General features: G+C 36.4%; 2 protein-coding genes across 3 annotated transcripts; one reads left to right on the top strand and one right to left on the bottom strand.

Annotated features, from left to right (window-relative positions):
- On the top strand, positions 1,018-5,260 carry LOC104732681 (myosin-7-like). Its single transcript, XM_010452255.2, has 9 exons — positions 1,018-1,407; positions 1,710-1,916; positions 2,008-2,130; positions 2,300-2,340; positions 2,417-2,522; positions 2,629-4,500; positions 4,577-4,708; positions 4,791-4,861; positions 4,939-5,260. The coding sequence occupies exons 1-9, from the start codon at positions 1,327-1,329 to the stop codon at positions 5,123-5,125; spliced, it is 2,820 nt and encodes a 939-aa protein (XP_010450557.1). The 5' UTR covers positions 1,018-1,326; the 3' UTR covers positions 5,126-5,260.
- LOC104732680 (DNA repair endonuclease UVH1) lies at positions 5,364-9,617 on the bottom strand. Of its 2 annotated transcripts, none has more exons than XM_010452253.2 (10): positions 9,064-9,617; positions 8,670-8,981; positions 8,304-8,527; positions 8,119-8,204; positions 7,778-7,927; positions 6,886-7,623; positions 6,519-6,629; positions 6,169-6,429; positions 5,831-6,054; positions 5,364-5,746 (listed from the first exon to the last, which is right to left on the bottom strand). In XM_010452253.2, exons 1-10 carry the CDS (start codon positions 9,615-9,617, stop codon positions 5,536-5,538), a joined length of 2,871 nt encoding a protein of 956 aa, XP_010450555.1. In that variant the 3' UTR covers positions 5,364-5,535. The 2 variants fall into 2 exon arrangements, with proteins under 2 accessions (XP_010450555.1, XP_010450556.1); XM_010452254.1 differs by having other exon boundaries at positions 8,670-8,974; positions 9,064-9,215.

The following is an 11,439-nucleotide window of genomic DNA, read 5'->3' as shown; positions in this document are numbered from 1 at the left end:
AATAATGTAATTACATTGGAATTAACGTTAAAGTTTGACTATTTCCTTGTAAGAAAAAAAATGACCGTTGCCTATTTTATTGTACCGTCATCGAGACCAACGACCATGCATACTTTTAAGTAAACTGACTATATTATCCCTACAAGCACGCACGCCTCGCGAAACTGATGATTTTATTTTCTAACAACAGCTGGAGGGCCAAACACGTCATTACGTTCTTGATTGGTCACTGTACCCTCCACCCAAAACATGTATAGTAGTATCTTTTTTCAATAAATAAATCACACTCCTATTAAATAAATAAATAAATAAAAATAAAGCTAATATTCCACTATATATAAAAATAAAAAATTGTGGTGCGTAACCGTTTCAGTAGAGCGTAACATTATTACTATTTTAAGTCGATTATATATATAAAAAAAATCTTGTTTCTAATTCTGTCGGTACAGGTTTTTATACATACAGTATCTTATAATATCTGTTTTATATCAAAATAAGTAACTTTATATAGTTAAAATTCAGTAGAGCCTAACATTATTTTTTTAAAAATTTAAATAAAGTATGATAAAAAAACCAATAAGCAATACTATTATACAAAAATAAATACTAGCTTTGACTTTTTGACTCGTTTACATTAAAAACCTATTCTATTGCGCTAGAAAAATAGATTCAGGTACCACCACCAACTAGAGCAGCCTATCAGATTGTCTCCAATAAATAAATCATTAAACTTTAATAAGTAGTAATTGATAACCTAATTATTTAGTTTTCCGTGAATTGATAAACTAATCTAGTGATGTTAATTGATAAGCTAATTATTTTCTTCGGTTTGGTGATACAACATTTTTACTATAGAGTATGATTTTTTTTTTTGGTAAGGATATAGTAGTATGATTTTTAATGTAATGTTACTAAAAAAGTTTATGTACTACTACTACCACTAGTACTAATTAACAAAAATATAAAAATAAAAAGTATAAATCGTCATCGTCTCACTTGAGAATTGAGATCTACTTTTTGTTTTTGTCCCATTATTAAAACAAAAAGAAAAAAGAAAAAATCTAAGACTGGTGGGAGCAAACGCTCGCGTCTTCTTCCACTTTGACGTTAATCGGGAATTGAACTCACTGAGCCGACTCGGATTTGGCAGTTACGTCTTCTTCTTTTAGCTGTTTGTGAACTGTGATGATCAGCTACTCTACATTTGACTGAAGAAGAAGTAATGGCTGATTCTCAATCAGCGACAATGGCCGGAGCTCCGGTGACGGATTCTGTTTAAGCAAGTAAAGCGGCGATCGAATACTCGAAGACGGTGGAGAGAGGAGAATGTTTAAGTCAGCGAGATGGCGGAGCGAGAAGAGCAACAAAATCAAAATCGTTTTCAAATTGCAGTTTCATGCGACTCAGGTCAATTCTCACTCTTCTCCGACATTTTTTTTTTCCGATTCTGTACAGTGAATTATGGTGGCGGTTTACTCTTTTCTACCTGATTTTGTCGGGAAAATGTTGCTTTGATTTTCTCGGGGAAACAAAAATAGTCAAATCTGACATCTGATATGACCAGTATAAACAGTGAATTACAAAAAAATGTTGAGAATTCGAATTTTGAAATTTAGATCTTGGATAATGTGAGATCAAGTTCATCATTGTGTGATTTTGATTATTGATTGATTNTTTTTTTTTTTTTTTTTTTTTTTGTAATTGGTTAGGTGACTCAGTTGAAGGCGGAGGGATTAACGATCTCTGTAGTACCCGGAGATGTTGGGAAATCGACGGGGAAGGCAGAGAAGGCTATGGTACTCGACGGACATTGTCGGTGGGAATCTCCGGTGTACGAGACGGTTAAGTTTCTTCAGGATTTAAAGACTGGCAAAGTCAATCAGAGAATCTATCACTTTATTGTGTCTTCTACTACGGTGAGAGACTAAAAATAATTGTTTACAACTTTTTTTTTTTCTTTTTTTGGAAAGATGGGATTAGTTTCTTAAAAGAGTTTTGTTTTTGCAGGGATCTAACAAATCTGGTGTTTTGGGAGAGACTTCGATTGATTTTGCTGATTACTTTGATGCTGTTAAGACTTGCAATGTTTCTCTTCCTCTTCAGAATTCGAATTCTAAAGCAATGTTGCACGTTAGCTCTCTCTCTCTCTCTCTCTCTCTTTGCATTAATGTTTATCATGAGATGTTACAAGTGTTTGCATCCACAGAAAAAAGCTCACATGATTCTTGCTTCTTTGTCTTTTTGAACTTGTGATTGATACTGAGCTTTGAACTGGTGTTTTTTTTTTTTTCTATATCAGGTATCGATACAAAGGCAGCTAGAAAATGCAGATCCACAAAGGTATATATAAGAAACTGGACTCTGCTATTATGAGTTCCTTTTTTTTAGGTTCTTATTGGGAGTCTCTGTTTTGTAGAGTGGTGAAAGAAATTGATAGCTTGGTGAAAAGGTCACGGGGTCAAGATTTGAAATCCCATTTAGGTATTGAAACAGATGAAAGCCATAAAAGTGATTCACAAGAGGTACCTACCTACTTATGTTCTATTATCGCTTTTCCATATTCTTGATTTCTTAAGTCGTTGGTGTATTTAATGGTTTAAAAATTCTATTTGTGTTCTGCTCTCATAGGAAGGTCCATTTGGTAAAGTTTCCCGGATTGCTGAATTGAGGCGTCGAGCATCCATTGAATCTGATAGTACGTTGTCAAGCTTTGACAGTGGGTCTGAACTGGATACACTGGGAGAGATTGGAAGCAGAGGTGATCATATTCAGCAAAGCCACTCAACTATGCATCAGCATTCGGTTACAAATATATATGAAGAGCCTCATATATCAGAATCCGAGTGGTCAGGAAGCTCTGATCAAGGGATCAGTACTGATGACTCCATGAATAGTTCAAATGATACAATCCCGAGAGATATCTCAAGGACGTCCTCGAATGAAGATGTAGATAAGCTTAAAGCCGAACTTGTTGCTTTGGCAAGGCGAGCAGATCTTTCGGAGCTAGAGCTACAAAGCCTGCGGAAACAGATTGTTAAAGAGACCAAAAGAAGTCAGGATCTCCTGAGGGAAGTAACTAGCCTGAAGCAGGAGAGGGATTTGCTGAAGGCTGATAATGAGAGTATTAAAGCATCTGACAAGCGAAAGGAAGAGGCGAAAATTCGGAACCAGTTGCCGCTTGAAGGTAGGGATCCGCAAGTTCTTTTAGAAGAAACCCGAGAAGAACTGGATTGTGAGAAGGATCTGAACTCCAATCTACAGTTACAGCTTCAGAAGACACAAGAATCAAACACCGAGTTGAGCCTTGCTGTGCAAGAGCTAGAAGCAATGGTGGGGAAAAGAAGTAAGAAAACAGTTGATCCTCCTAGACCAAGAACATGCGAGAGGAACACCGAAGAATCGAGGAGAAGGTCCTGCACAAGTGAGACAGATGACGATGAGGATCAAAAGGCACTAGATGAGCTTGTGAAGGGGCACATGGATGCAAAAGAAGCACACGTCCTGGAGCGAAGGATCACTGACCTATACAATGAGATAGAGATCTATAAACGAGATAAAGAGGATCTTGAGATACAGGTGGAGCAGCTTTCTTTGGATTATGAGATACTTAAGCAGGAAAATCATGATATCTCATACAAGCTAGAGCAAAGCCAAGTGCAAGAACAGTTGAAGATGCAATATGAATGTTCGTCTTCTCTTGTAAACGTGAATGAGCTTGAGAATCATATAGAGAGCCTAGAAGGTAAGCTCAGGAAGCAGACCGAGGAGTTCTCTGAGTCCTTGTGCCGCATTAAGGAACTTGAAAAGCAGATCGAGGGAATGGAAGAAGAATTTGAGAAACAAGCTCAGATCTTTGAGGAAGATATTGAAGCTGTCACACGTGCTAAAGTAGAGCAAGAGCAAAGAGCTATTGAAGCCGAAGAAGCCCTGAGAAAGACGAGGTGGAAAAATGCTAGTGTAGCCGGCAAAATACAGGACGAGTTCAAGAGAATCTCTGAACAGATGTCTTCTACGTTAGCAGCAAATGAGAAGGTGACTATGAAAGCAATGAACGAAACCCGCGAACTGCGCATGCAGAAGCGTCAGCTAGAAGAACTTCTCATGAACGCTAACGATGAACTTCGAGCAAATAAGGGCGAGTATGAAGCAAAGCTCAACGAGCTGTCGGGAAAGACAGATCTTAAAACGAAGGAGATGGAGAGAATGTTAGTGGATCTAGAGAATAAAAAGAGGCAAAAAGAAGATGTTAATGCAGATTTAACACAAGAGATCACAAGGCTACATGATGAGATTAAGATCTTGAGACTTGAACTGGAAGGGACGAGAAAATCAAGTATGGAAACCGAGGCATCTTTGTCAGAGGATTTGCAGCGAATCAAAGATGAAAAAGAAGCAGTCATTACCATTTTAAGATCACAACTAGAGACCGCAATAGCGCAATGTGATCACATAACAAAAACAGAGCAAAGAAGCAACGAAGATAATATAAAACAGCTTGAGGTAATGCGTCTAAATACTAGAACATTCACTATTTGGCTAATTGTTTTGATGCTGATGCCTAATTTTGGCAATCCAGGAACAAATCAAACTAAAGGAAAATGCTTTGGAAGCCTCTTTAAAGATGTTCATCGAAAAGGAAAATAATTTGAAGAACAGAATCGAAGAGTTGCAGACTAAATTCAACGAACGAAGTCAAAATAGCCAAGAGGTAAAAGAATTAACCTTTTACAGTTTGGATATACTTTCCTACAACCTCAAACATTATATCATAACTCTGGCTTTATGAACAGACTGGTGAAACTCTGCAAAGTCCAGAAGCGATTGCTATGCATAACAGTGAAGTATTGCCATTGAACAAGAGGTAATTTGTTCATTAAGCAGTATAAACAAAGAACACACCAATGATAGATGTCTGATCGTTTTTATGCTTTTTTACAGTGACAATCTTCAAGATTTGGTAAATGAAGTAGCGTTGCTAAGAGAGCAAAATGGATTGATGGAGATGGAATTGAAGGAGATACAAGAGAGATATTCAGAGATAAGTCTAAAATTTGCAGAAGTTGAAGGTGAGAGACAACAACTTGTTATGACTGTACGTTATCTTAAAAATGCCAAGAAGAAGTAAAACCAAATGGTGTGCATTGTACAAATTTCTCTTATCTTCATTTTTGTTTTGAGTTTCTTTGTTTTGCTGTATTTAAAATTCTTAATAGATATCATGGATATATAATTATTTATGTTAGTTTGCATATTATCATCATTTAAGTAATATCCAAATCTTGACCCTAAAGAAAAGTTTTACTTACAAATTCACCATTTCAATGTTTAAATTGTTTCTACCACTCAAACTACCAAAGGTGTAACACGATGAAATCAAGATTTAAATACAATCAACTAGTGTAATTGTTACAACAGATTAATCAAATGGAGATAATTAGTTTCTAATCTACAACAAATGTAAAATATGAACAAGAACGAACTAACTAGATTTGTAATTGAGCATCTAAATTAAATAGAGTGTTACCTCTCTCTTTTTTAAAGCAAAGTCGGATACTTAGCGTCAAAAAATTCTCTGAGACTTTTAGCAACTTTGTGACCACCCATGAGTTCTGCTAATGTCTCCACAGGCAAAGACGCGAGCTCAGCCAAACTCTTACATTTCTCCATAATCGATCTGTAATTCGCGTCTGTTACCCCAGGAAGCCTTCTCAGAAACTCTACCGCTGACGTGTTGTAGTTTTCGGCTCTGTTTTGTGTAATGAGGCAATTTCAATTCCAATGTAAGATAAAATAAAACTAACTTTGCAGTTTAAGAAAGAGAGATTTTTACCTGATGTCATTTTCTATGATACCTTCTTCTGAAGGCACACCAACTCTTATTGCTCGGGTCTCATCAGGCTCGTCTTGGTTGGATTTTAAGGTCGTGAAGATTTCTGCGGTTGCATGTAGACTTCGAGACCATAATATCCTTAGCCGAGGAAAATGCAGAACTAGCAACGATAGTTTTGATATGATGTTATATGGAGCCACATCATCTGATATATCACTCGCAGACTGCAAGAAAAAAAAGATTAGATCCAAACTCAATGAAAACCAGAACTTACACATAATACAGATAAGAGAAAATGAAAGTGTTTTGACCGTGAAGCTTGGAACATGAGAGGATACCTGAAAGGAGAAGCTTTTGTCTTGAGAGAACTCGATGAGAAGAACTGGTATTCTGTAATAACGGGACATCATTTCGACTTGGTGAAATAAACGACCTGATGTAAAGCTCTGGAAGAGATCTTGAATGCTCTTTCTCTCCACGCAGATTGAAGGAGATAGGATATAGTCACCGACCTCTAGTGTAACTGGTATTATCTTCATGCCTTTCTGGTGAAGAACATTTGGTAGGCTGCTCATGAATTCCCTCATGTCAACTATTACCTGGTGAAAAACCCATTGAAATTTTCACATGGAAGGCTTTCCAAATCGGAGTTAATTTTTGGAGATAAGATCAGTATTGAGATATGAACCTGTGTCTCTTTCTCCAATTCCTTTCTTCCGCCTGCTTTTCGGGTTAATGAGTTTTGAGTACTTGACGCTGGAAACTCTGTAGATGAATTCGACCCCATGCAGAGCCCATCCTAATTCCAAGTTTATAGTACAGATGGATTAGATGAAAGCAGGAAAAAAAATTATGGAATCCAGGGTGGAAAACAAGAGGATAACGTAAAATTTTAGTTGAGAGTTTCATCTACTTGGTCTGATTCAATTTAACATAAACTTGTTTAAGCAGCGCTACCATTAATTGAGTTGGTCTAATGTACTTTCATATAAAAAGCAGGAAACAACTCCCGCAGGCTTCGTTTCAATTGAAATATTGGGATTTGAGTTTCAAACCTGATCAACGGGAATCATCATCGAAGACTTCTGCCTGATCAATGATTCAAACGCTCCATTTTCCCGACGTATGCTTGCTTCAAACTTCTGCACTTCTGTGGACTCATCATAGAAAAGAAAATAAACTTTCAGCTTTCTCAGAGGGTTCTCTGCTTTGTACACCTCAAGTTCTCTGACAAAAGCCATGTCAGGATGGTAGACAATGATCACAGAGGGTTTCAAGATATCTAGTATAGGTTGATCGCTTTCTAAAGCATAAAAATGCACAGGCGGTATCTTTTTAGCACCGCTGGGGTGAACAGCATTGGCTTCTTGGGGACCTGATGTGCTAGCTTCAGTAGTTTTTTCTTCATTCTCTGGGCCTGTAAAGATTTCAGGTTTACTATTCTCCGTTTTCTTATTGCAACTTCTTAAGGATCTTCTGAGACTTGCTGAATCCTTTTTAGCTTTTCCTTTGGTACATGAAGCCTTATCAACATGAGGCTCTGGGTTGTTATTTCCAGAAGCCATATCTGTTGTCTTTCCTTGCTTGCGAATAGAAGACGCAGCAGCCATAAGAGCCTCATGCTCTTGTCTGCCAACACTGCTACCTTCCGAGCTCTGTATTGTAGTTACTGGAACAACTCCATCAAGAATCCCAAAACCCTTGGGAGTCTTTTGTTTCTTCTTTTGTGGTGTCTGCATACTGCGGAGCTCGATTTTGCTCAGCAGGTACATTTCCCATTCTTCCCGCATTACCTGCACAAGTGTAGGTAAAATGAGAAGATTTGTGTGGGCCAGACAAATTCTGAAATGGATGTTGGCTTCTAAAACATGGATGGTAGTGACAGGGTTCGCATCGGTTGTTAATGAATGATGTAAAATCTAGTAAAATGTAGTTTTCTGACTGGACCTTCTGTGGATTGTTTGTGACGCAATCTTCAAGCTGCATGCAGGACCGTTCATCTTTGCAAGCCACAAGAACTATTCCATTGTTGTCACTGTTGTCTTCCTCACAATAAGCCTGCTTTTGTCTTTCTTCTTGTGTCTCTTCTAAAATCTCCTGTGTTAATCACGGGCAAACCATTAAGTTTAATGCGATTTCGTACAGCTATCCATGAAAACATGTTTGACAATCATAGAAGAGGTCAAAAAACAAAGAACAGATATAGTCACTAGCTAAACCAACTTCCATCATTAAACAAACAGTAACAGACAAACGGCATTAAAACTGAAACTCACTCAGTCACTCACGCGTAAGACTTTCCATTTTGGTGCCTCTTCAAGAACTTCTTCAATAACAACGCCAGTAGTCACATTTGTTGCCGTTTCCCCACCAACTGATTCAGGTCCAATTATCAGCAAAAAAAATTGGAAATACTAATAACACACAAGTCACTAGATGCAAGATACAACCATTTAGACCAAGACTTTGTTACCTGTTTGTACAGAGTCATTCTCGCCCTTTGACTTTCTCTTCTTACCACTTTTATTCGTTACATGTTCTTTTGACTTGACATCACTTGCCTTCAGAAGACGATACACTCGTTTCTTTGCAAAATCAAATATTTTATAGCTGGACTCTGCAAATAACCAAACAGACCGATAACTCTCTGATACCCTGAGTGTATCCAAGAACTTCAGAAAACTCACAGCATCATACCTACCCACGAATCCATAAACATAACAACCAAGTGATGTCAGAAACTGCACAAACACCCAACTTGATTCTATGATCAGAGAAAAAGAAGTATACAGTTGCATAAGCACATTACTGATGAAGAGAGAAGACATAGAGCTATTACCTAACTAGATAGTCAAGCAGCTTCCTTAAAGTCTTCAAATCAGAAACAAGCTGTTTGGTTCTCTTCCCAAGAGTATGCCAAATTGGATCAAGCTGCCTCCTCACAATCTCATCAAAGGACTTAAACAAACCACTCTCCACAGTCAAATCATCCACATCAACCTTGTTAGTCTTCTTCATCTCCTTGAGGCAAGCGTCCATTACTTCAATAATTGCTTTCTGTATCCCCACCATATAACTCGACATGGAAACTCTTATATCCACAACCTCAGGCGGTTCTCGCTCCAACTCCTGAGACACATCCAACTGAAACCTAAACCAGAAAATTCATAACTATGACTTAATGATCTAAACCAACATTGTTTTTTTTTTTTCCAAAGTTGAATATACAAAACCTTGGCCATAGATGGAGTCTGCGGAGGAAGAGAGCACGCATGGTGCGTTCAGTCTTGGCGAAACCAGAGACCATAGCTTGCGGTCTATCAGAAAAAGCGCGCACATAAGCGGAACCATTTAGGGATTTAACGATTCGCACAATGAAAGCTTCAGTGGAGGTTTCCGAAAGCGAATGAGCATTGAGGATGAAGATTCCGGCAAGCGAAGAAACAGGAATCCGTTGAGTCAACAAATCGACGATGAGAATCCGCGGCGTGATGAAGAAAGGAGAACCGGAAGAGTAAAGCGAGTAACGCTGATTCGCCGGAAGTTCAGCGGTGATCTCCGCCGGAACAGGGGATTGAAGAGAGGAGATGTAATGGATGATTCTGGATTTGAGGGATTGAGCGGCGGGGGAGAGGAGGAGAAGTAGAGTTCCTTGGGAAGGAGAGTGGAGGATGAGGAGAGAAGCGATTAACTTAGCGAGGGAGAGACCAGAAGAGATGATCACTAATCCGCCATTAGAGTCCTCGAGAAGGTCCGATATGATCTGTTGATGAAATTTCAGCGCCATTGATTGAAGAAACGGCGCAATATCGGAGAAACAGACTCATGAAGAAAGATTGAAGGGGACGATAACTTCAGAAACGGCGTCGTTCCAACTTCAGAAACGGTGTCGTTTCAGAGTCTTGCAAATAATTTTAGTTCACTACCAACTGTATTTCTATATGTAGATTATCATCGATCCAGACATAAACTATGTTTTAAAGCTTAAATGTCCATATTTTTTCACACAAAACCATGTAAAATAGTTGGCTGTAGAACAAAACATTTAAAAGAAAAAACAATCCAATTGGGGGAAAATAATAAAAAAAAGGAAGCAAAACATAAGTAAAAATTAAGCAAAACAAATGACCGAATAAAGCAAACTAAACATTAAAAAGTTTAAATTTGAAACATTTTTAGAAGTAAAGTAAGAATGATTGTCATCGTGACAATGTGTTTTTCTTTGGTTTATATCTTTACTTTTTATCTCAGCGGAGAAATAGAAGAGCATAACGAAATAAAATTAATTTTGGTGATTTCAAATTTAAAAGCTTAATTGTACTAAAATTGTTATTAAGTTTTTACAATAATGATTATGGTTTGCCTAGAAAAAAAACCATTGCATGGAGTATGAAGATATTTGGGTGAGACATTAGGGGAGAAAAGATTATGATAAGATAGATGGTTGACCTAATTAAGGCTAAGTGAACAGTGGTTGCAACACATGGTTCCGTTTAGAAAAGAATCAGCAAATATAACAATTGACCTCGTAAATAAAATCTGAAGTTGAATGATTCTAAAAAAACATTTTTTTTTTTTTACTTTTACTCAATCTATAATTTTAAAGCTCTTTAAGCATAAATTAAATTTTAGTAAATGACTCAATAAAGACAATTAAAAATTAAAAAGTTCAATTTAAAACATGAAAAGCAAAGTAAGAATAAGTGTGAATGTGATGACTGATGAGAGGATATGCCAACTCTGTTATTTATTTTACTTTTTTTTGGGTTGAATAACAACTTTTCATTATTAATCAAAGCTAAGTTAAATCTATACTATTAAAGCATGAGTAATCATGGACCAACTTTTGGATCATGACTTTGTTTTGGTAGTTTTAAAATAAAATAGTTAGAAATCAATAATTATTAATACAGTATATCATGGAATTAAAATTATATAACCATTCAAATTAAATCGGATCCCGCGCGGATCATTTAATACCCGATTAGTTGAGCCGATTATCTCTTCAAATATTTACCGTTGACTATCAAAATGAAATTAAATCTTGGCCACTGAATTTTTCAATGGTTTTAATTTAAACCATATATTTTGATTTCCAAATTTTACAAAATTGCTTGATTGCCGAGATTGTTTTTAACTGCAAATCTAAAACAATCTTTTGGGATAATCTTGTCTAAATCTTAATCGATTAGACTATTTAATTAAGGAAAACATATATATTATAATTAAAGAAGGAAGACGTTTAAATACATAATAAATCAAATCTAAATTTCTTATAAATATTTTAGGAAAAAAACAAAAAAAAAAACAAGAAAAGAAAATTTCATTCAATATTTGTGTATATAGCCACAATAATATAAAGTTAACTAAATTAGGACCCACGGTACACCGCAGGGCAAAATTATTTATAACTAAAATATTTAAATTATAAGTTGTATTTGTTGGTTAAATGTGTTATAATTATATAATAATAGTTAAATAAAACATATAATACCACAATATACTTTATTTTTACATAATATTTATTTAATCAATTTAGTTAGATATGTATATTCTCTCATACTGACATTGTTAACAAAATAATGAAATTAAATGATGTTTTACCCGTG

The sequence above is a fragment of the Camelina sativa genome, chromosome 12, assembly GCF_000633955.1.
Source record: "Camelina sativa cultivar DH55 chromosome 12, Cs, whole genome shotgun sequence".
Taxonomy (NCBI): domain Eukaryota; kingdom Viridiplantae; phylum Streptophyta; class Magnoliopsida; order Brassicales; family Brassicaceae; genus Camelina; species Camelina sativa.
This window is presented reverse-complemented; position numbering and strand designations above follow the sequence as displayed.

Coding starts and splice junctions, on each gene's coding strand:
- LOC104732681 (XM_010452255.2), top strand. CDS start 1,327: ATGTTTAAGTCAGCGAGATGGCGGAGCGAGAAGAGCAACAAAATCAAA. Junction 4,501..4,576: donor ATAATATAAAACAGCTTGAG/GTAATGCGTCTA, acceptor TTGGCAATCCAG/GAACAAATCAAACTAAAGGA. Junction 4,709..4,790: donor GAAGTCAAAATAGCCAAGAG/GTAAAAGAATTA, acceptor CTTTATGAACAG/ACTGGTGAAACTCTGCAAAG.
- LOC104732680 (XM_010452253.2), bottom strand. CDS start 9,617: ATGGCGCTGAAATTTCATCAACAGATCATATCGGACCTTCTCGAGGAC. Junction 8,205..8,303: donor GAATGACTCTGTACAAACAG/GTAACAAAGTCT, acceptor GACCTGAATCAG/TTGGTGGGGAAACGGCAACA. Junction 6,430..6,518: donor AATTGGAGAAAGAGACACAG/GTTCATATCTCA, acceptor GTTTTTCACCAG/GTAATAGTTGACATGAGGGA.